A 25935-nucleotide genomic window follows, 5' to 3' on the forward strand; every position below is an offset into this window, starting at 1 on the left:
CCGAGAACGGGAGGGGGAGAACTAGAGGCACAGATGCTCTGCGCCCGGGCCGACTAGTAATAATGATTTGGCATGTGTTTATTTCATGAAAAGAAAGATTCATGAAATCTCCAAAAGCTGGACAAAATCTAGATACATATTGATTATGGACAAATGTATATCGAAGCATTTATTCTGACATATTTATAAACCTATGGACAATTATCCCCTTGGTCTGAATGGACCTTTTTGACAAAGTTGGAGCACCCTTGCTCCAACTATACCTCATTTCACTTTGTTCTCCATCCCAATAGACTATTGTTCTTGTTCATTTCCACTAGGAATTCAAGGCCCAAGTATGAGGATGCAGCAAATAATGCTTCACTTAAATCAGCGCAAGAACTGTCTAAAAATATAACAAGTGCAACCAGTTCCTATGTCTTGACTAAAAATAAACTGGAACTATAAAACAAACACCTAGACCTTCTTGTTACAAACACCTAGACTTTGCTCGGTAGATTGAGTATTGGCTTCAGCTAGAATGCCACACTTCAGAGATTGGTTTTGCTACGAAGTCCCAACATTTCTTCTTTTCCAAATTTCACACCCTGCCTTAAATTTTATCCGTTACTGTAGGATGTTCCTAAACAACACTGGATGCTGAAGATGCATATAATCTTCTCTTATTTCTGAGCTGCAGGGAAATAAGAGAGGAGGGGCACGAAGAGCGAAGTTGCATAAATGTCCACTATGTGTGCCACTGTTACTTATTTTGTGTGGCTTACTGTGTGGCTTGTTGGCTTTGGGTATTATTTCTTAGGCTGTTAGAGGTCCTGGGTTCAAATCCTTTTAAAGCCTTGCAACGGTTGAAAGGGTACCTGTACCTTTGAGGACAGTCAACACTCAGAGCACATGCTTTCAGGTTTCTGGCATCCAGTAAGAAGAGATCTAAGGTAGGGGAGGGCTGGGAAAAACCTCTGCCTGGGATCTTCTTGGGAAGCTTCTGGAAGTACTGAATTAGATCACCTAATGGGTCTGAATCAGCTTCACACACTTTCTGCAGGATATCCAAATGCTTTCAGTTACCACATTCATTGCAGAGAAATTACATTCCCAGCATTCAAATAGAGATTTCAGATTTGTACCAACAAAAAAGGAGAGATTCGTATTTAGGAGGCAAACTTCCCCAGTTTATGCACAATGCATTGTTCAAGGGAAAATCTTGAAGTGAGCCATATACAAACACCCAAGAAGAGGTTTGTCCAAAATACTTGTCTTTCTTAACACACTAACAAGAAACGTCAAGCATAGTGTAGTGTAGAAGCAGAAAAGACAGAACCCTAGTGTTTTGCTTCCTCTGAAACATCCACATAGAGAAACTGAACAGACCACAATTTATATGCTTTGGAATTGGAAGAGGTTAAGCTGACCCCTAGCCATCCTGAAATGTGGTACGGACTGTTGAGTGACATTTGTTATAGAGGCAAGCAAAGTTATGCCAGGGATTTTCTTCCCGGGATAACTGGGACATGCCCCATAAAGGAAAAACAGAGTTTTCTGCTTTCACCTCCTTTTCCCTGAGTTTTGACTCTTTGGCGCTATAGTGCTCTCATCTGAACTCAGTGATGATGTGATGACAGCTTCCCACCCCCTGGAAGCCAAACCTAAAACTAAAGGAAATGAGGGTGTTGGGAAGGTTGTCGCTTTCAGTTCTGCCAAAGGCCAGGAACATTTTCTTCCCTATTTTCTACAGGCAGCCAAACCATTATTAAATCACATGTTCAAAATGTCAAATGCAAAACATTCTGTAAAACAATACTAATCACACTTATTTCAGACATTCTGACTTTTGCTCCCTCTTAGCTTGCTATCACCTCACCTTTTAAGAGGATCACACTGGCATCTATGTTTTGTTCCTTTTCTCATATTCCAGATACTACCCACTTTCCAAAAACACCTTCTGTGTTAAGATTTCATTACATTTCTCTATCTACACAGAATGAAAAGGCTATTTTATATTACTTAAAATAAAAACTGTTTTTTATTATATTTTGGTCTGGCTGTCCTCCCTGTATTTATAGTTAATAAGATAGGCTGCAAACAAAAATAACAACTTTAGGAGAAAGAAAATGAATCTGAAATCAAAACACTTTTCAATTTTAAGTTGAAAATGGCAAAGCCAAAAAAGCTAAAGAAATTCAAAACTAGATATTTCCAGTGTCCACAACATGCAATACAAATACAATTTCCAAATTATTACATTGTTACAAAATATGTTAAGTTGTAGCTATACTTAGATTGTAGTCCTAGGCACACTTAACTGGAAGTAAGCCCCACTGAACATGGTGGAATGAAAACTTGAGTAAATCTGGTAAGGTTGTGCTGTTCTAAAATTAGTACAAAAATCATTTTAAAGCAACATTATTCAGTTGTTGTTTTTTGAGGATCATAATCAGTGCTTTAGTGTATAATCTATAGCAGTACAGTAGTTTTCTGCATCTGGCCTCAGTTCTGTGCAGAAACTTTGTGGGAGACAACTTTAAACTAAATATTTTCCTTTCAAGAGTTAAATATGATCTGTGTAGAACAACTTCCTGTTTTCAGTATATTCAGATAAGAAGGTTTCTTCAATAAAATCTAGTGATATGACTTGTCTTTTGACATTATTGTCAAAAATAAATATTTATCATCATCATCATCATCATCTTTATTTGTTAGCCACGCCATAACAAATTGTTCTCTGGGCAGTTCACAACAGAACTCTCAATTTCAGGCTTTAATTTAGAGAGAACTGAATCAAAATGGACACTCAATGGCACACAATACAGGTGATCCTTATTATCTGCAGACTAGTGAATCATGGTTTTGCTTATCTGCAGTTGGGTCTTAGGCTGGGATCATGGTTTGTTTATCCATGAGTAGAAAATTGGTGGAATTTGCCTAGCCGTTGTTTTGAGTGCCCAGAAATTACATGGAAATTCCGGGTCATTTCCAGCCACCATTTTACAGCAAAGAGCCATTTTGTGGCTCTTAAGTTTTTGTTTTGGCAAATATTTTATACAATAAAGCACTGATTATGTTCCTCATAAAAACCCAACTGAATAATGTTTATAAGAAGCTTATAAACTAAAATATGAATCAGCATTTTAAAAGCTGAACAGAGAAAAGGAATTAAAATGCTGCAATTAATAATTTGGAAATTGTATTTGTATCGCATGTATTGTATTGCTCTCAGCGGCCCAGGCATGGGAGGGGGGAGTTTGCTCTGGGCTCCTATGGAGCCCAAGCCACGGGGCTCGGTGGCCTTTTCCCATTAGCAGCCTGGGTTCTTTGAACCCATTCGCCCAATGGTGGCTCCGCCCCTGATGCATAGGTAATTAATCTATATCTCCCTTCATTGGTTATTATTGTCTGAATAAATTAACTAGTTTTGAAGTTATTTGGATTCTTTATTTTTATAAATGGTTTATACTTTCTTGATAACTATTTATACTGATTTACAACAAAAAGTTAAAAAGACTGTTCCTTAAAAAACCCTAATGTGTTAAATATATTGGATTAAGAGAGCTTCACCTGCCATCCTTCTGTGCTCAATCTCTCATTTCTGAAGGTTATACTTCCCAATCATTTGCTGTTCATATACTGGAAAAAAGGATTCATTCACTGCAAAATGGCACTGTCCAATGGAACAACACCAGAGCCCAATTCAGACATTATGTTATATGCATGTACAGATGCCTGTAGTCATGTGCGTGTGTTTGTGTGAATCACTGTACTTGTGTTCATTTTAAAAATGAACCTGGGTACCATGCTCTTAAATGCATGGTACAGGTAGGAGTTGTACTGCAGTACTTGTGTCCAACATAAAGAATGAATAACTAGCTGGGCTGGGCGCAGAGCATCTGCACCTCTAGTGCCCCCTGCCACTATTTTCTTTCCCTACCCACTCACCACCATTGCCGTTTCCCCCCCTGCTCACTGGCCTGCCACCACCGCCATTTAATTTGCCTGTCCGCCGGTGCCGTTTTCTCCCCGCCCCGCTGCTGTTTTGTTTCCCACCTCTCCCGCAAGCCTGTCTACTGGTGCCACCGCTTTCCTCTCCTCCTGCCAGCAGCTCGCTTGTGAATTATCATGAGAGCGGCCACGCATGGGATTAGCGACAGGTACGCCAGAGAGAGAGAGAGAGAGAGAGAGAGAGAGAGAGAGAACCTGTCTACAGATCTGCACTTTTGCATACTGTACACTCATTTTACAGATGTTGACCATAACATATGAATATTGTCTGAATAGGGCTACAGTGATGGTTTAATTGGCACCCACTGCCCTAAACAAAGGGGGTGAGTTGATCAAAATAAAGTTACCTGTGGCTAAGTCCCACTGAAATTAATGAGTCTTGTTAGTCATGACTAAACTTGTTTAATTAGCATTTAAACCATACTAACTTGGCAAAGAGTTACTCTTCCCCTGCTTATTTAGCAGTGGGAGAGCAACTGGCCCTATCCACCCCTAGCATAGTACGTCCAGTGACTGTTGCTGGCGTCTATCATGTTTCTTTATAGATTATGAGCCCTTTGGGGACAGGGATCCATCTTATTTCTTGTGTAAACCACTTTGGAAACTTTTGTTGAAAGGTGGCACATACTAACTGTTTGTTGTTGTTGATGAATTGATTTCACTGGTGCTTAGTCATGACTAACTTTCTTTGGATATAACCTATATATTGTAAGAAAGCACCTAATTTTTGTATTGGTATGATTTTAAAACCAACACATGCACACTTACAAGCCAACTCCCCCCCCCCCATTTTCATTCACAAAAGAAGCTTATTGAAAGCCTAATGGTTTTTTAAAGGAAGTTCCTTTTAAAAACAAGTGTTGCCTAATGATTTTTAAATAGTTACTTTTAAAAAGAAGTTCCTTTTAAACTTCCTGTGGCTGAAAAAGGACTTCCTTTTTCAGTCTTTTGCCTGATGAGACTCTGACATGTTTAAGATAATTTGATTGTGCAGCAACTAATTTACGACATTACTTTCTTTGGCCTATCTCCACTGAAATAAAGAAATTTACAGCCCCATTATACTGAAGGCCTGTTGCGATGGCTCTCAATGTTTTATTTCCTGTGTGCTCTGCTGGTTTTGATAGCAAAACCTCTAGCATATGGGACTTGTGGAGACACGTCTCTTGTGCATCTGTTTCTACTCACATCACTAAAGCCCCCATCCTGCTTTATCTGTAGACTAGGAAAACTGTTTACATTTTATTTATAACAGCTGGAGATTTGCTCTTTAAGAAATATCATTCTTCAAGTTGAAACCACGTCAGATTAGCTGCTGAAGTTGCACTATAGACCCCACAACATCTCTCACTCCACATAAAGAAAGGGCTTCTAGTGAAAATATGCCTGTTAAATATAAGCACATTTAACAGAGCCTATACTGTTATAGAGCTGGTTGCTTGGGCTCCTAGAAATTTGATAGCTATTATATGAAAATCCAGTGTATTTCTTAAGCCTTCTGCAGGACCAATACAAAATCTGTTGCTGCGTCCGATGACTAATGTTTGTTTGATGGGAATTAGAGATTCCCATTGCGCACACACTCTCATGAAGCGTTTCATACACATTCAAGATCTTCTACCCATTTCTGGCTGGCAACATACTGGAAACAGAATACTGGAAACAGAATGGTGGTCTTATCCAGTAACAGTTCCATGCAATTAGCTAAAGCTGACATGCTTGCTGTTTCCATGTAAGTGCCATTAGGGGTTGGGGCATCACCAATTTGCTACCAAACATTTATTTAACTATTTCTATACCAAAACTTGCATCTCTGGATGGTTTACAATGAAAATCATTTAAGCATTTGCATTAAAATAATTTGAAACCCAATATTAAAAGTATTAAAAACTATGAATCTAATCAAAAGTCTGGGTGAACAAATATGTCTTCTATCTTATCCAATTATGCCCCACTCCTCCAAGTTAATGCACTGAGAAAGAAAAACCCATGGCAATTGCTATCATCATAGAGCCTCTATGGCTGAAAAGTAGCTGTATGTATGTATGTATGTATGTATGTATGTATTTCATTTATAAACCGCCCCATCCAGAGGCTCTGGGCGGTGTACAACAACTTTTTTAAAAGATATAAAACCCACAATTCAAACACAATGCTAAAAACAATATAAAAACAATTCAAAAATGATTAAAACTATTTAAAACCAATTAAAATACTTTTAAAAACAACACCACTTTACAAGCTTTGGAAGGCCAGGCCAAATAAATAGGTTTTTAGGGCTCTCTTAAATGCTGACAGCGATTTCCATGTAAGTGGAAAGTACATTATTGTGGTTTGAATCTCCATAAACAATTGCTTCCTTCATCGACTAAGGTTTTGATTGCTGTGTTACCTATGAAAGTTCATACCACAATAAACCAGTGAGCTTCTAAGGTGCCATAATGGTGTTCTAGCTGCAGTTTTTTAAATGCAGAATATAAAATCCTGTTGAGTTTGGAACAAATACTACCTTCTTCTCTGGGTAGCTACAAGTTTATCTATATTATATTGGAAAGTCTGCATGATCCAGTGGGATGTATTTATTTAAATCCTGACTCAGTCATTCAAATATATAGTCCTTCCTGGACTGCACCATTTGATACTGTAGACATGGGAATGATATTAGTTCCCCCATGAAACTAATTCTCATGCAGGATTCTCCTTAACATGCTAACTCTTGAAATATAAAAAAAAAATTTTTTTTTTAAATGGGGCAGCATTTAAACAAACATACAGTCTCTCACCAGTAGTCTCAAGTGGAACAGTAAAAACATCATCATCAGAATAAATCCTTAATCATGGTCTCTTAGTGGCAAGATGTAAGCTCTTACAGTACTTTCCTCGGAAAACAAAAATAATGATCCATCTCACACAAAAGTATTACTATGTTTAAATGCAAGAGTTAATAAAATATGGAAAATGCTACAAAAATAAGGAGAAAAAAACAGATAGGAAGCCTTTGATTATTATTTCACTTGAATGGCAATCCAAAAAAGATCCTACAAGTTGAGCAGCTTCTGCATTGCAAATATATTTTAAAAATCTAGGGCAATGAGATATTTGCAAGAGTAACGCAGCAAAAGCAATAATAAAGATCTAACAATCTGGCATAGTAGCACTAGGTCAAGGCCAAGCTGAAGCTACACACCACTGGCAAGGTCAATAATAGAACTGGGTTGTTGATGCCCATTTTCCTAGTTTAACCGCTAGATATATCTGCCATAATCTGACCTCATTTCCACTGGCTACTTTCCACATAATGCTATGGTCACAAGAAAAGATGTGGTATAAGTCTCAGTGGACAGCAGTAAGGGTGTTTCCCAGAAATGGAGTTCACCAAGGCCAGGGGCAATGAAAATGGAAAAGGTCTGAATGGGAGACTGAAAGATGCCAATTGGATGGGGGGGGGGTGGAGACGGACCTGTGGGATCACCACCGACAGAGTCAAACTGGCACTCAGAGAAAGTAAAGCTTTTCCAAACTAGTCTACTTCAATGCGACTAATGGGAAAACCTCTCTCTCTCAATCTCTCTCAATCTCTCTCTCTCTGTGTTTTTTTAGACTCAAGAGGCACATTGTTTTTATAAAAAGGCTTTACTTGCCACCATCCATGATGAAGTTAATCAAACTCTGATTTCTGACATCATATGAGTGAGTTAAATCTTTTTGAAAAATAGGCTGGCAGGAACTGGAGATAACAGTGTTTCAAGTAACACTGCCAATGCAGCTCCTTACATTTACCTATTACAATATTTGTGTTTTGAAGAGAGAATGATTTCAAATATTTGATTTTTACTTGATTTGTTTCATTTTAATGTAGTAATAAACTGAAATGCACACTGTATTGTGGGAGAACCCTTCCTAACAATGTAACTATCACAAATTATAAATTTTTCCTTTTATTGTCCATTACCACTGTGCATTAATGGAAGAACAAACGTAGACTGTAGATAGAATGTATCTGTTTTTCCAGACAAATGAGACAGAGAATGAGGGAAACTTCAGCCGCCGCCACCCCAAACAAATACTGGGGACTGAAGAGATAATCCCCCATCTCCCACAATACAGTGTGCAATTCTAGAGCTCCATTATTTCATTGGTAGAAAAGGAACAATGTCAATGTTGCTCTTTTCCTTTCATAAGTCTCATATGTGCTTGTACAAGTTTAAATGGAGGGATTTATACATTCTTTCAGCATACAGTAATGAGGCTGCCAGTGGCATGTCGTTAGTCCTAAATCAAAGATGAGGGCTGTGGACATAATCCATACATAGATACAGGCTGATTTCCTGACTGTAATAGTAGGAGCTTCTGATGTCATTGTTGTTCATTCCTGTTGAGAGCTTCTCATGATCAAGCAGAACACTAGTTACTAGCAGTAGTTATAACTGTAAAGGGTGGAGAGGGATTAAAAATATACACATGACGTGCCACTAGTGTTAGAACATGCCTAATATTCACTTCTGTAAAGGAGCACTGTTGTTCTCAATTAGCAAATATCCCAATAAAGAGATTTTCTCTCTTTATTATGTCTAGTTTGTGAACCTGGGAAGCTAGTTAGGAAGCAGGGTATATATATCCATATATAAATGGATTTATAAATTTTTATAAGCAAAGATGTTTGAACACAGGTCATGAGGTTTCCAGAAAGAAAATATCTAAATCAACTTTTTGTTGTTACTGCATACTTCTTTGACCTTCGTGTTCTCCGATTATAGTGTAACCAAGAACAAAAGATAACCTTAAAAAGGCAACTTGTTCCCACACATGCCTTCTCTAAGAGGCTTAAGTTGTGATGAGAAGCTACAGGTAACTTGCTGACATCTTACCTTCATGCCCTTCCTTTTTCAAGGATGCATGTTTACTTAGAGCATTCCATAATCTTTATATCAGATTTCAATTGATAAATATCCCCCCCCCATTAAGTTTTCCTTGTCAGTCTGCTATAATTGGAGAAGCAAAGATAGCAGAGAGAGTTCAAGTTCTTTAATGTTCAAGTTCGCAGAAAGAGCAAATGCAGCTCAAGTGATTTTTATGAATTGTTTGAATTAACAGATGATGGCTGTTTGCACATCCAGAACAGGTTAGATGTCAGTTATTCTGGACCTGCTTTGCCCAGCCCAAGTCTTCCAGATGTGCTATTGGTGTTTGTACCACCAACCCCCAAAAGCTAGGAAATGTATTAAAGTACATGATTTAAATGACTTTGGACTTAAAGAGCATAAAAATATAATTTACAGGGTAGTTTGTCCCTTGCAGAGCAATTTACGAAAGCATCTGGTAAATTAAACTGACAATCAAGCCCCAAATTGTACGGAAGAGAAAAACCTCAGTACATGCCTTGCAGGATGGTGGTGATAGTTTTGGTGCAATACAGAGTTAGGATTTTGCTCATCCCTGTAGGTGTGGTCCTGCCAAGGCACAGGTACATTGACATGGAAGGGCAGAAGAAGCAAAGAACAGGTCAATCCAGTGAGGAAAAAATGAAGATGGGTGGAGACTAAACTGCAGTCATTGTAGCATTCCACAAAAGGAATAGAATTCACAGATCAGGAAGGCCATTATGGCATATTTTGACATATAATTCTGGTGTCCAGATAATTTTTGTTTGCCCTGTTACTCTGCTTTCCTCACAGAAGTCTCCACCAAGGATAGTCTGAGGCTTCTCAGGTTTACAGCACTTTCACAACTCACTACCTGTTCCTTTTCCTACCAACTGCTTATCACAGAGAGGCTGCCTCTGTGAATCCAAATTTACCCAAGTGTTTAACATCAGTTTTTACTGATCAGCTTTTAGATGCTGTTTTTAAGCCTGTTTTTTTTTTAAAAAATAATCTATTGTTAATGCTTTATATAATCTTACATTTTAATTGAAAGCTGCCTCAAGGACCAAAATGGTAGAGAGGCAGGACATAATTTCTTAAATAAAACAAACAGTTCTTCATTTTTGTTAGTGAACATTAGTGCTAGAACAACCTGTCTAGCATGACAGGTTGCTAATTTTTCTCCTGGCAAGGCTCTTGTGTCTTTAACAACTGCATAACTGGCTAAAATTTAGCAACAGAAATGCATTCCAGGAGAAAGGATCACCTGCTAGACTTCTCACATACTGTAGCTGTTGACAGTATGAGAACTCTTACTAAAGATGGTGATCCTAGTGCATTATTTCATTTTGTGTGTTCTATGAGCCAGGTAAAGTAGTTTAGGCCAGACCTCCAACACTTACCCACTAAATGTACCAATTTTGAAGCTTGCTACCATCTACCAGTGGGCATCATACGCTGCTGTCCAGAAGGCGATGGACAGACAGGTAGGCTCTCTCCATGGCCTTACTGGGACCAACCAATTGCTACACTACTGCTTCCTTCTAGAACAGACCACCCATTCAGTGGGCATCTGTAAAATGAATGTATATTGCACTCTGAATTTGCTTGATGTAAGCACTCTAGGAAGGCCTCTTTGTCCCTTGAACAGCCTTTGGTAGGTTGTATCATCAGTACCATTGATACTTTTTAATTTGACAGGAACTCCCATCCAAGTCCAACTCAAAAATTGAATCTGATTTTGTTACACGCACAAGCTAGTCGATCTCTGCTGCGAACAACTCTGACAACAGCAGAATTCCAACAGACTATACTAAGGGCTCCAATTACACCAACTGCTATGCAGTACAATTTTAAACAACCCTAGTGTGGTTGTTTGCTTATTTACTGTATATTGCAAACGGAGGAGTGATTCATGGGTGCATTGCTGAGTATATGAACATACTAAATGACTTTACTCCCTTACTTTGATATAGGGAAGGATTTGTTAAGAATCACAGAACTTATGTTAGAGAGAAGGCTGAACACTACCACACAACAAGGTAGCCAGGTTGAGATGTCCATTAACATGCTGTGTGGTGATGTGACAATATGGCTCAGGATTGGCAGAGAGAGATGCCAAGGAGTCAACAGCAGCAGCAATTGAGTTTGCAGCACTAGAAGCTGCAGAAAGAGAGCCCGAGGCCCACTAAATATTAAGTTACACAGTGTAATCACACACACACACAAAGGAGAGGACCAGGATTCAAGGCATAATGGAGAATAATGGGAATTTAAGTTTGTACTGTGAGTACTTAAAAGTGAAAAATCCTCTCCAAGGCAGTTTTGACAAATGCACGAGCAACATCAATATCATGTTTCCCAAAATTACCTCTTGCTCTCCCAAAACAATATTAGGGCTCCAAACCTTTGTATACCTACCTGAGAATAAGCTCCACTGAACACAGTGGGATTTGCTTCTGAGTAAAACATTAATAGTATTGTGCTGTAAATTGGTTTCAAAAGACTGCTCATTTAACAATACTACACAGAATGAACTGAGAGCACTAAATAGTACCTTCCAATTTCAAAGCTCTAATCACAGTTAGTTGCTTGTATTACCAAGAAGGTCATGACAGCCCCTGAAATTCTCAATAGCCTCACCCCATCATTTTAAGTAATAAACAAAAAGCCCTTTTCCTCTTTCTGTGATTGTACTGTAGATTTGGGAGCAAATCTGGTGTATCATAACATTTAAAAATACCACATGCACGAGAATTCACTGTAGGAAATTGACTACTCCTGACCACAACTAAAATAAAATAAGCTATTTAGTGGAATTTGCTCTAGGCCTGAGAATGCAAAAACATGTTGAATATGGGTTCTCTCACTTCGTGTGGGATAGGAGATGGGGATTTTGTTGCTGGCCCTTTATAGGAGAACAGCAACAGCCTGTTTGGTTTCTCTCAAGTTCACCACCACCAAGGTAACCCTTAATGCATTAAGTTTTGAGAAATAAATTCTGTAAATAGAATGTGGGCTGAGATAATTTAAACTCATTTCCCCTGTAATCCCTCAAAGTCCTGGAAGCTCTCAAGCACAGGCAGCCTGTTCTTTTACTGTTAATTCTCAGTCTCCCAAGATGCATAAAATGACTTTAAAAAAAAAAACCCTCTCTTTGATGGTATGACAAAAAGTTTTACATTTCCCCCCTCCTTGGATTCTGTACATCACAATAAAGTAGATATATCCAGAGTTTGCAATGGCAGAATACGCCCCACACTCTGTCTAATATTGTGACAGCATTCAAAGAAAATATATCTGAATTCAAATATATTAAGAGAATGGATCCAAGAGCGGCTAAGCTATAGCACTTAGTCACACTATAGCAGCTAAACACTATTTCAAGTACTATGGAAAGTAGATTTCACCTTTTAATGGAATTGACAAGAGCCTCCGCTTTCATTTTTAAGTGTCTAACTTTCATTATTATAAATAAAAATGTAATTACCCAAATCCCTGAAGTTTGGGAACAAGGCTGTGTGGGAAACCATGTTCTTTGGGGGGAAAGCACGCCAATCAGATATCATTCTTTTCTCCAAAATTGGCAGGTGAAGATGGGCAATTGCTTAGGTTAGAGAGTAAATGGCATATATGGTAGCATGTAATGGTATCTGGTAAGGGGGGCCTACCGAATGCTTTCAGTGGAATGATGTAGTCAATCCCATTCTTGTATGCATGGAAAGTATAAACAGTATGACTCAATGTCGGCTGTGTCCACAATTTTTTAAAAATAAAATACAAACTGAGTCTAATTAAGCCCAAAGATGTAGGCCATTCCTAGACAAAGGGAGGCTTTGTGGGATGTTCAGTTGGCTCAAGCAATTACTGCTTGTGGGAGTTAGTCTTGGGAATCCGCAACTAGTTTGTGCTATTTTCTGTTTGCATCAAGGCAGATATTGTGGGTTGCAGTTACTCCCAATTTCACTTCCACCTAAAGTGCTTAACGTGTGCATGTGCGGAAAGTGACACATTTCACTTTTTGTTGTTGCACAACAGCAGACTTCTGATTTGCTGCACTTCCACCTTTCTAAAGGTCTGCTCTGCAACACTCCCCCGCCATGCTTTCCTTGAAACATCTGTGGAGGTTGAAGGGGGACGTAGGAATTAAGTGTCTCCATGTTTTCAAGTTTGCTGCTGTCTTAATACAAGAATCTGGCTGATGTCAGCTATGCCCATTTCTGGAGGCAAATGACTTTAAAACCGTGGTGCATATGCTGGTAACCTCCAGGCTCGACTACTGTAGTGCACTCTATGTGGGGCTGCCTTTGTAAGTAATCCATAAACAATTGGTATAGAATGTGGCAGCCAGAATGGTCTCTGGGACAACTCGAAGGGACCGTAACACACTGATTTTAAAAGAACTGCACTGACTACCAATATGTTTAAGTGAAATACGAAGTGCTGGTTATTACCTATAAAGCCCTTAACAGCTTGGGTCCAGGATATTTAAGAGAGCGCCTTCTTTATCATAACCTGGTCACCTATTAAGATCATCTGAAGAGGTCTGGTTACGGTTGCTACTGGCTCATTTGGTGATGATTAGGGACCGGGCCTTCTCTGTAGCTGCCCTGGGGCTTTGGAATATGCTCCCTGTCAAGATAAGAGCATCATCTCCGACTGCTCTTAGGAAGATCCTCAAGCCTGTTTTCTCAGGCTTTCAACTGAAATAAATTTTCAACTGTTTAATTTTAAACAGTTTTTATAAATTGTTTTTATCGCATGAAATTCTTTTTTTAAAATTCTGTGAAACTGTTTTCTCTCTATTTTATATTTGTTGTGTTTAAATTGTGAACACCGCCTAGAAATACACATACCAGGTGGTATATAAACATAAATAAATAACTTCCTGAAAATCCCACTGAATAGTTTCCCTTTCCTCTCACTTGATTGTTCTCCGCTAATGACTTAATCCTACAATATAATCCTACACACACTTTTCTGGGAGCAAATCCTATGGAAGTTAATGGGACTTACTTCTCACTAAACATGCATAAGCTGTGCTGCTGGCCCCACAATTTCATTTCATTTCTTTTATTTATTTATTTAATCTTACATTGCTGCTCATTCTGTCTTTTGATTGGTGGGGGAGAATAAGCACTAAACTGTAAATACTGATAATATTCTTTTAAAACATCCAATGCTTTTGGGAGAATCCAATAGAGGAGCAGAGGAGGGGGTGGTGGATCATTAGATGTTGCAACCCAAGGAACAGAGCATACAAACTTCTGTAGTTAACTGTCCTTGCCTATTTTTCCAATACTTTGGCCATAATTGAAAATACTTATAGACCGTTTATTTCTTATCAAATGGGATAAAAACCAGATGCAAGATAGATCCATGTGAGGCTATTATGCTATAGTATTTTTATCCAGATAGCTCAGGGGTTTTGATTCAGGCACACTTTAAAGATTTGAGTTTTGACTTTTGGCCATTTCAATCTTCCTGATCTCTGACCAGAGTAATAACAGGTAAACAATGTTGCAAACACATTTTCTTTTGATATCTTGGTCCTCTGCAACACTGAATCAAGAGCAACAGCAACTATCATTTGGTGGGGCACAACAATATGCAGATGACACCCAGATCTATTTCTCCATGTCAACTTCGTCAGGAGAGGCTTAACCTCTCTAAACGCTTGCTTGGAATCAGTAATCAACTGGATAAGGGAAAACAAACTGAATTTGAATCCAAACAAAACAGAGGTACTTGTTGTGTCAGGCTGCAACTTAGAAAGTGGTTTAGATCTGCCTGTTCTGGATAGGGTTACACTCCCCCTGAAAGATCAGGTGTGTAGCTTGGGCGCACTTTGGGGCCCAAACCTTTCCCTGATATCTCAGGTTGAGACAGTGGCCAGAAGAGCTTTTTATCAGCTTTGGCCGATACGCCAGCAACATCCTTTTCTCGAGACAAACAACTTTAAAACAGTAGCGCATATGCTGGTGACATCCAGGCTTGACAACTGCAATGCACTTTATGTTGGGCTGCCTTTGTACGTAGTTCAAAATCTGCAACTGGTGAAGAATGAGGCAGCCAGGTTGGTCTCCAGTGCCACCCATAGAGACCACATTACTCCTATGTTAAAACAACTACATTGGCTGCCAATCAGTTTCTGAGCAAAATACAAAGTGCTGGTAATTACCTATAAAGCCTTAAATGGCTTGGGCCCAGGGTAACCCCACCACCTATTAAGATCATTGGGGGAGGTCCAGTTACAGTTGCCACTGCCTAGCTTAATAGCAACCCCAAACCAGGCCTTCTCTAGGGTTGCCCCGAGGCTCTGAAACACACTCCCAAATAAAATCAGAATCTCCCCATCTCTGGTTGCTTTTAAACAACTTCTGAAAACACACCTGTTTTATCAGGATTTTATTTTATCAAGTTTTAAAGTTTCATTTATGGTAATTTTAATCTGTTTATATGATTTTTAGGTTTTGATTGGATTGTAAACTCCCCAGAGATTTTATATAGGATGGTATATACATGCAACAAAGAGAGAGAGAGCACGCGCAAGCAAAGTAACCAGCCGGGGGGGGGGGCGCGGAGAATACCACTTTCTCTAAACCAGGCCTGCTCAACTTAGGCCCCCCAGCTGTTTTTGGACTACAACTCCCATAATCCCTAGCCACAGTGGCCAACAGCCAGGGATTATGTGCCAGCTAGGGTTTTATCTGGAGCTGCCCTGTGGGAGCACATCACACCCATTTTGAAAGAGCTGCACTGGCTACTAGTTTGTTTCCGGGTCCAATTCAAGATGCTGGTTTTGGGCCCGGGATACCTGAGGGACCGCCTGTTTCCAAGGGTTGACCCGCTTGACGAGGTCATCTGAGGGAGCTCTTCTCTGGGTGCTGACAATGAGGGAGGCTCGGTTGTCGTGCATGTGGGACAGGGCCTTCTCTGTTGTTGCCCGCAGACTCTGGAATGCTCTCCCGGTGGCTATTCGCTCCTCAGTCTCCATCACAGCTTTTAGAAAGAGTGTAAAATCTTGGCTTTTTGCACAGGCTTTTATTTGATTCTTTGCTGCTGCTCTTTGTACTTTGTATTGCTTTTATGCTTTTGTTTTAAATTTTTAATCAGATTTGTTTGATATTTTTAGCTTAATATTTTAATTGTGTCTTTTTTACAATCTTGTTTTTAAATTTTGCTGTAAACCGCCTTGGGATTATTTTAATGAAAGGCGGTATATAAAATTAACAATAAATAAATAAATAAATTATGAGAGTTGTAGGCCAACGTCTGCAGAAAGGCCAAAGTTGAACAGCCCTACTGTAAACTTAGGAGCAGGGCTGCTCAACTCTGGCCTTTCTGTAGATGTTAGCCTACAACTCCCATAATCCCTGGCTGTTGGCCACTGTGGCTGGGGATTATGGGAGCTGTAGTCCAAAAACAGCTGGGAGGCCTAAGTTGAGCAGGCTTGGTTTAGAGAAAGTGGTCTTCTCTCCTCCACCACCACCCCCGCTACTTTGCTTTCTCTCTCTCTGTCTGTTTGTCGCATGTATATACCATCAGGTTACGCAATGGCATTTTTTCTTCCTCGGTTGCACAATGCAAAATTTTGCACAAGTAGTACTGGAGGAAAAAATGCTATTTTTCTTGAATTGATGGGTAACCATGGCCAAAAAAATCCAGGAAGGCTTCATACCTTCCAGACCCCAAGCAATATCACCTAGAGGAATTAGCAAAGGTGGAATCTGTCACCATCTGGAAAGACCCTTAGAAGTGTGCTATACCTATACAACAAAATTTCACAGAATAAATTATTTTTAGAGGAGCACAGAAGAATGCTTATAACACAAACCTGATCATCCCAGAATATTTAAGCAACCCTTTCTATAAAGGCTTCTGCATGTTCTGACTTAATTTTTATCTTCTCAGATATATTAAATTATAAAGATAACAAATGGCTGTCATATCCCAATGGAGGAATTCCCCTTGCAAGGATCACTAAAGAGCAAACACTCTGGATTCAAGGTCCATTGTCCTCATTCACTTCAAGTTTGGGCTTTCCAAACTATATACCTATTCTTTGCAGGCCACAACTGTTATTCAAGTGTCTGAGCATCTGGAGTTCCTTTTTCAGGTTGCCGGTTTACACCAGTCTCACACCTTTAACCCCAAAGCATAAATTACTGGTCAAATACAGAGAGAAAAAGCCACTAACAAATGAAGACAATTTAGAAAAGTAAGTGGGACATAACGTTAGCTTTGCTACCCCCTGATAATGGTTTATTAAGGTGTGTCTAAAGATTTTAGAAAGTGACTTGGATAAGAATCAGCAGCCATATACTTTATTCACAGCTGGATCAGGGCCATGATGGACAGTTCCAAATGAGAGAGTTCTAATTCATGTTCATAGTTAAAGTCAGGGTGGTTTTTTAAAAATGGCACTTTAGGGAGCAAACATTTCCTTTCAGTGTTTTGGGCAACTGGCACCAGAAGTTGGCAATTTACAAGTATACCGTCAAACTGGATTGCAAGATGGGAGCTTGGCTCGACTTGCCGTTGTTCTGCCCCCACCCCCCCAGTTCAGCTTGAGGGTGAGCCTTTGAGTCAAGCTAGCTCAAGTGCTAATAGGCTCGATTTCGAGCCGGTTCACACATCCCTACCTCTTGAAGTGGTGGGATTTCTCTGTTATGCAAGCAAATGCATACTCAGACACAATATCCCAGTCTTGCCACACTAAGGCTTCTGCTTGCTGTAACGTGCCAGAGGATGCTAGCCTCCTGCCCATCTCTGTCTGCAGTGTGCAGATGTAAACGGTTTTCTATCCTGCTCTCAGAAATTAGGCTAGGTTGGAAATCTTCAAATAGGGGCTAAGTGGTGGCACCAGAGACTGAGAACTTTGCAGGTTATGATATGCAGTCAGAGTGTGGCCAGTTCAAACTCAGTTACTTGGGGGAGAGTGTAGGTGGGAACATACAGGGCATATTTTCTCGAGGCTGATCTGTGAGCCTGCTGAGAGAGGAAACTTCTGTCATTAGGCATGGAGCTCTCTTAACTGGGAGGAGTAATCATGTAGCAAGCCAAGGGTGATCTGAATTCCGCCCCTCTCCATCTCCCTCGTTGTTTTTTTAAACAGGAAGTACGCATGTTTCTGAAGGGCTGGCCAACAAGACTGAGTGACTGTCATGGGCCAATGGATTTGAGCAGCAGCAGAAGGAGGGAGCAATCTGCCCCTACCCTTGCTTGCCCATTCCTGCTCGTGTCTGTCTATCACCTGGGCATTTTTCAACAGGGCTTTTAGCTCACATCTCATCCAGAATGGAGGTGTGTGTTCACATATCAGCTAGATTTACCCCAAAGTCCCTGCAAGCTATCAAGGAACACATCACACACGATTCGGGTTTTTCATTGCGTGTTAGAATGTAGCCTGATTTATATCCGGGGTAAAAAAATTAAGATTTTGTATTGGTTTGGGGGAACAACTTCAAATTCACAGTAAAGCCTCCTGTCTGAAAACCCTCCTGGCTCAGGGACCACAAGGGAATTTCTAGGTGCCCAGATGTGTCAAGCTGCCTTAACAATCACCACTTATTTCTCCATCTAGAAGGAAGTATACTGTGAGTGCAGGGCCAATAAATATGTGCTATTTCTGCACATATTTATGACTAATCCAACATGCTCTCATGGCAACCTTAGGATCAGTTCTGATGTATAGATACTATTACTACTACCAATATTTATATAACACTTTTCAACAAATATATGCAAAGCAATTTACACAGAAACGTAAGACACATAAAATGGTTTCCCTGTTCCAAAAGGGCTCAATAACCTAAAAGGAAATAAGCAGCAACCACTGAAGGGATGCTGTGCTGGGGCTGGACAGGGACAGTTGCTCTCCACCAGCTAAATACAAGAAAATCATCAATTAAAAAAGGTGCTTTGTTGCTCAGTTAGCAGGGCAGATAGCTCAGGTATCTTCAGCAAGGGGGTGCTGAAAACCCATAGCTTAGTTAGTGGACAAGAGGTTGTTTAAAGGATGGGGGAAGACAAAAGAATGTTTTAAGGGACACAGATTATTTATTTATTTATTTTATTAAAACATTTTTATACCGCCCAAAACTTATGTCTCTGGGCGGTTTACAACAGAATATTGTTGTTCTGTTGGTTTACAACAGAACAGATTTTCCCAGGAGAACACTGTTAGTATAAGCAGGAAAACATAAATTAACACACAGTATTACACAACATTATTAGTGTCACCAACATATTTTCCTCAAAGTTAATGTTGAGATGCCTTTCAATGCTTGACATTTTTTTAATGCAACTGCAAACTCATCTTAAGAGCTGGATTCAGAGGTGCACCTAGGTAATTTTGGAGCCTGGAACTAAAGGACTTTGGAGGCTTCCCCCTCCCCTGCAAATTAAGAATCACCATGCTCTGCCGGGCAACCATACCACCAGGGACAGACTAAAGATGATGGAGGGGGGGCGCCGGTGCAGGGCCTGTGGAGGTCGTGGACTTTGGCCCCTCAGTCTAGGGGTAAGAGTGCCTCTGGCTGGATTTCTCCTTGGCAAGTTCAGACACAGCAATAAACCATGGTTTAGTACTACATGAATGAGCCTAAGGAAGGCACAGGTTCACAAACTCCCTCCTCCACTCTTCTTCTCTCTCTCTCTCTCATGTGCAAGAGAAGGAGAGCAAATCTCTTGCTTTCATTTTAAGAGGAAATTGCAGTTCCCACACTTCATAAGTAATGCAGGACTACAGTGTGTTAATCTAGGTTAGAACAAACCAGGAGATCAAACCACATTTTGTAAAGAGGAGCTTCAGTTTGTTCTTAAAAGAAAGCAAAGGTTTCATTCTCAATAAAAACAGGGGAGTACACAAATCCAGGGTTCCCCTCGTTTCATTCTCGTAGCATTAAGCCTGGTTTAGCATTACATCTGAACCAGGCCATTTTGAGTCTTTTGATATAATCCATGTAAGATGAGAGGTGCTTTTTGTTATTTTTATGAAAATATATACACATATTGCATACACCACTACGAACACAGTAATAAATTTATCTTCACAATTTTATAATCATGAATTTTTCATCATACATCTATCAGAAATTGAAAGTGAGACAGATTTACCACATCAATAAGTAAGGAAGGCCAGCATTATTGTCCTTAGAATGAGGACACCAAATTTAAAAAAAGGATAGATAGCAAAAAATATTTGCATGTGGCTGTGAAGAGCCAAGCCAAGATCTCACCCAGATTGCTTCAAGGATTAAGTCTCCCACTGCAGAGAAAGTCAGATGAGGCAATTAGCATTTTAAAAAGAAGAACAGTTATTTACCATTCATTATGTGGTCTCAACCTTAGGTCCCCCAGATGCTTTTGGACTACAAATCCTACTACCCCCAGTCAGTCGTTGGATTATTAGGCTGTAGTCCCAACAATCTCTGGAGACCCAAGGTCAGGAACCCATGCAATAGAGAATGGCTTAATAATTATGGGTAAGGTTGTAATAAAAATGCAAGTACAGTAATTCAAATCTTGATTTTCTTGAGAGGTGATTACATGTTAATTCTGTTCAATATTTTGTAGAATGACAAGGAGCAACAAAATGTGATGTTAACGCAGTGAGAACTTGGTTGCTTTTTGTCTGAAATTCTTTAATAAAAATATTTCAGCTTAATATTTCAGATTGCAATACAGGACATAAGGGTGAAAAAATTTAATAACAATCTACTGTACATGAAAGAGTGCCAATAGAAACATTTGAAAAACAAAACCAGGAAATGAATTTTTACCTATAGTTCTTCGAAGATCTTCACACTGGCTAATGTGAGGGAACTTCAGGATTTCCTTCCACTTCTTGCTTTTACCTTTGCGCTTTCCTCCACCCCCTGAAGGAGAAGAAAGCATACTGAGACCAGGTTCTTTAAACATCATCCATTCTCATGCACTGAAATATCAGCTGTGGTTTGGTACATTCACACATGGACAAACACATAGCACTATTCAACATTATTTTCAGTAGCATAGATTGATGGGGTGGTGGTGAGGAGAGTACTTGGCACATTCCACAACTGTTTCCAGATTTCTGGATTATGAAGCTATCCAATAGTTGCTAAACAATCAAACAATTCTGCCTCTTGTCAAAGTAGGCAAAGCAGCTAGATGTGGCCTCGCCAGACATGTGTGTAGCATGATGAGACATTTTATAAGAAGTACTAAGTGAGCCCCTCCAGAAAGTAGCCAAGATATTTACTTTCTCTTGCCTCTTCCTTTGCCAATGTTGCTGTCATCTTGCTATGATCTCCTCCAAAGGAGGGAAAGAGTACTAAAATCTCAGCATCTAAAAGCAGCTTTGCAACCTGGCTTGAGCATGATACAGAGAAGGTGCAACATATCATAACAATATCGAAGTATAGAGGAAACTGAAAAAAGGGAGTAACACAGACCTGTCTCAGACACCTTTGCCTACAGAACAGTAAAAGAGACAAGCCTTCACCTATAGGCTCTGTGGATGAAAGCTCTCATCTATGCTGTTTCAATAACATATTTCTGAAAGTGGCTATATTAAATGAAACTCTTCAGGCTGCTCCAGTACACGCACAACACTTCCCAACACATTCAAGAACCTTTTCATACTATAAGAACCTTTTCACAACCAACCACCCTGCTCTGTTCCAGACCTATTAATATCAGCAGGAATGACTCCAAGAGGTAACTATTTTTTAAAAGGCCTCCACTGTTAAAAGAAGCCTCATTCACTCACCCTTTTTTTCCGTTTACCAGAATACAAGACAACTCTGAATTTAAGACAGGCCCCTTAAAAACAGAGATTAAATACAGGTTATACCTATATTTACCCAAAAGGAAGAGGACTTTGAATTGAAGATGACCCTCTGATTTCTAACATCACAGAAGTTGGAAAAAACCTAGTCTTGTATTCAGATAAATACAGTATTCAAGAACAAATCAACAGAAGCCAATGCAGCCAGGTAGGCAGGAGAATCCTGGAACCACCTAGGAGTAGGGATGTGCATGGAACTGGTTTTCCTGGTCTGGCTCGAATCCGGATCAGATTCAAGTTGCCCTGGGTGGCGTGGGCTCGATCAAACCAGGGTCATTTCTGCTCCGGGCATCGAGCCAGGCCAAGCTGGCTCATGAGCCAGCTGGAGGGATATACTTGTGAAGGGGTCTACTTGTAAAGGGGAATCTAGCAAGAATTCCCATTTACAAGTAAAGGGATTTCCCTAAAGTTAATACCGTGTGTGTGTGTGGGGGGGAGGTAATATTACCTTTTAAAATGAGTATTTTTAAGAGTGAGCTCCTCCAACTCCCCTGCCAGCCTCCAAAATGACAGGCCAGGCCGGCTGCAGCCCAGTTCAGGGCTCTGTGCACAAAGTGTTCAGATATTGCCCAGCACTTCCGTTAAAACCTGGCTCTGCACAATAATGCCAAGTCCTGTAAATGCGCATTCCTCCCTCCAGTCCCTGAATGAGCGTCTATTTCTGATTTGGTTTATTTTAACCTAAGATTGGTTATAATGTCCAAAGTGATTGATCTTAATTTATTCTAACCCAACTATCTGAAATAAATGGCAACCTGAAACCAAGGTCTTACAGGTTTATTTCAAATTAAGTCAGTTATAATGATTTCATTGATCATATTGCTCCAATTTTATTTTTAAATAATCAAAAAGTAGAATGAATCAAGTGCTGAAAGGATTATAAATCTCTATTGATAGTAACTACCCTACCTACTACAGTAATGTGAATTTTCACCTGAAAATGCATATCAAAATCAGCCGATTAGAACTGGATCAGGGTGACAATTCTGGAAAGTTCCACAAGTTTCGCTCTCAACAGATTCTAGTTCTGTGTGCATAGACAGCTGCTTCCAGTTTGGGAGAGAGAACTTCCTTAGCAAACAGTCTAGTGAATTACTCCCACTTCCAGTATTATTTTACCAGTAAACTATATTTACTTGTTGGCCCATTGACTTTTCCATCTTCAGGTCACCTTATTGCTTCATTCACTGAATTCATGCTCTATGCACTCCCCCACCCTGCATATCTGGGCTTGTTTACAGATGCATCCGCCATTACATGCCATCATACGCATTTCCAAGCCTCTGTGTATTTCTTCTAATATTATATATGCCATGCTCCTGTTCCCCCACTAAACAACATTGCTCATCTTCCACTCTCTGTTGCCTCAAGTCTGATCTTGCCATAGTTTTCACATTTTCTGGAAGAACCATTGCCTCTTGTTGTAAAATCACCCTAAGGAATTCACGGAGGTATAGAAACATTGAATTACCAGAGTACAAAACAGCTGGCTACAGCATCCCCTTATCAAATTTGGCAATCTGTATGTTCTCTTCATCACAACAGCAAGGAGAGTATGGAATAGCTATTACAAGCACTACATGCAAAAGAACAAAGGAAATGTAAAATAATTATGGCGTAAAAAAAAGAAGTAAAAGCCATTACCATAGGAATACAATTAGATGAAATTAATTAACCATTCTAAAATGATACATTTTAAACCTGCATTTCTGCCAAGATCTGGGGTGGGGGAAAGGACTGAAGAGTCCCCTAGTTACAAGCGTGATTGGTGCACCGCACAGCCAATGACTTCTCCCCTCTCCTATTCTTTGTCCTACAAAAGCCAGCAGCACTGCTGGATGACTCATTTGCTTGTATTTGAGCGTAATACAGCGGCACTATTTTGCCTGTGACGTCTTTACGTTAAAGATTCCAATCAACTGCTTTAATCTGTCTGACCTTTCTAGCTCACAGCCTGTATCTTGGAGCCATCCTCTCTTGCTTGCTCCAAATGCAATTCGGCAGGACAACAGGCATACGTGTGTGTGTGTGTGTGTGTGTGTGTGTGTGTGTGTGTGTGTGCGTGAAGACTTGAAGGACATAATGCACCCAGACAGCTGAGACAAGGTAAATTGTCTGGCTGGGCTGCAAGCTAAAAGAAGGTATCATGGTGAACAGGAAGGTAATTGCAGAGGTGTAAAAATGAAGGCTATTCAACTCCTGCCTTGATCCTTGCTTTCACACTGTCTTTTCACATTGGGAGGCTCTCCATCTCCACTGCTGCTTTTGTTGCCAAAAGCTGACAGATGCACTATGTTATATGCCCCATTTTACCATTGGGGCTTGGAGCATTTGAATAGTTTTGACATCTCAGCTTGCTGGCTGCTGTGCAGGAAGCGGCTGTCAGGGTAATAGATGTCTGGTAATTGTTTAAGCTTGTTGTTCTTAAGACATGTAGAAAGCATTAATATGAAGGGGGCCACATTTTACATACCAAAGCATTGGGGACCAAACAATGCACATATTTCATTTTGATACTGACAAAAATCAAATTACATACGATTACTGGCAGTGCCAGTTATGACCCCAAGCAGAGCACACTTTTACGACACAACCAACATATCCCATTTTCAGAATTTTATCAATGCTATAAAGTCAAGTCAGTTTAAAGAAATCATTTTTTTTTAAAAACACCTAGTACATCAACTAAGTTCCCCCCCCCCATTTAATTTACAAGTGCAGGAAATTCTTAGTATTACACATGTGAAAATGACTTTTGAGTGTTTTATGCCAATAATCCAACAATGCACATTTCTAACCACAGTGGCTTCAAATATTACTTTGCTGCACAGAAACAAGGCACTACCTATGAGGCGTTTGTTAAGGTAACCTGTAGCTCTACCTGTGGTGAAACAGAACATACAGAGGCTTTGGTAAACTTACTCAGTAGTAGATACTCTGTAACAAAGGAAGCTACAGTCAGACCATTGGTCCATCTATTTCAGCACTGTCTACATCAGGAGTCAGTAACCTCTCAGAAGTGGTGTGACATGTTTTCATTTATTCATTCTAGTTTAAGGTTTTGCGTACCTGCAGTGTATTTTTACACAGACATGCTCTCTCTCACACTCATCTCTCTCTCTCTCTGTGTATAAACTATTGTTATATGTAAAGTAAATAATGCTTGTAAAATGCTAAATAAGCTTAATTTAAAATAAATTAAAATGTAGATCTTACCAGTTTATGTCTTACCAGTGTAATTCATGGATATCTTTTAACTGTCTGTCTGGCAGGGGCTGTTTACTGTCTCTCTGTGTCTCTCTCTCTCTTAGACATACCTGTCGCTAATCCCATGTGTGGCAACTCTCACGAGAGTTTGCGATAAGAAGCACTGTGGTGATTGGGCAGTGGGAGTTCTATATGCAGATAGGGAGGAGGAGCCAGTGGCACTGTGGTAATTGGGCAGTGGTGATTCCATATGCAGATAGGAAGGTGGAGCCTATGATGATTCAGGTCAGTTGGAATGCAACTGTTACTGGTCAGAAGATGTTCTTGATTGTAGAAGAGAGGACTCTATACATATATACAAGGATAGCAGGCAGGGGTCTGCGAAGGGAGGGGTTGTGAGGGAGGAAAGAGTCCCTTCAGGAGAAGGAGGCTGCTGTTGTGTGAATTAGATGAGGAAACAAGATAAACAAGATCTGTTAACTCAGGAAAGGAGAGAGAGAGAGAAAAGAAGGGAGGGGAAGAAAGACAGAAGAGAAGAGCAAGCAGAGGAGAGAGGAAAAACAAAGGGAGGAGAAGAGAGTAAGAATTAAAGGTGAGGGATGGGCCTGAGCCTGTCAGTGGCCTGAACGGAAAGAGCAGCCATTGTGGCTTCTATTGGCAGCAAGGAAGAGCCCAGTCAAGCACTGCTGCTGTTTGGGGCTACTGAGGCCATTAGCAGAGACAGGGAAGGCAGGCAGGCAAGGGATGGGCCTGGGCCTGTCAGTGGCCTGAGGGGATCGAGCGGCCATGGCAGCAGTAAGGAAGAACCTGGTAAACTGCTGCTGCTGCTCTCGTGGGGAGGAGCAGGGCTTGGGTGAGAGTGGGTAGGTCTCTGGGGATAGGGGGCTGCAGCTTGGACGACAGACACCAGCAATGCTGCAGCCATGACCAAGAGGGCTGAGCAGGATGGAGTAAAGGGATGGAGGAGTGACCAAGTGGGGTGAGGGGGATGGAAGCAACCGGATTGAGGAGGAGCAGGAGTGTGGATCAGGTGAGGGT

The 25935-nt window shown here is 40.2% G+C and overlaps 1 protein-coding gene across 3 annotated transcripts in view; it reads right to left on the reverse strand.

Moving 5' to 3' along the window:
• Positions 1 to 25935, reverse strand: part of GRK5 (G protein-coupled receptor kinase 5) — a 252331-nt gene that overhangs the window by 141244 nt on the left and 85152 nt on the right. Inside the window, exons 1-2 of one of the 3 annotated variants that reach the window (XM_053309324.1) lie at positions 24922 to 24957; positions 20642 to 20737 (exon numbers count right to left, since the gene is read on the reverse strand). In XM_053309324.1, the coding sequence (XP_053165299.1) occupies positions 20642 to 20737; positions 24922 to 24934 (109 nt within the window). In that variant the 5' untranslated portion in view covers positions 24935 to 24957. Of the gene's footprint in view, positions 1 to 20641; positions 20738 to 21102; positions 21155 to 24921; positions 24958 to 25935 lie in introns of those variants that run through there. The other 2 variants (XM_053309323.1, XM_053309322.1) reach the window with 2 other exon arrangements.

Source organism: Hemicordylus capensis, chromosome 3 (assembly GCF_027244095.1).
Source record: "Hemicordylus capensis ecotype Gifberg chromosome 3, rHemCap1.1.pri, whole genome shotgun sequence".
NCBI lineage: Eukaryota > Metazoa > Chordata > Lepidosauria > Squamata > Cordylidae > Hemicordylus > Hemicordylus capensis.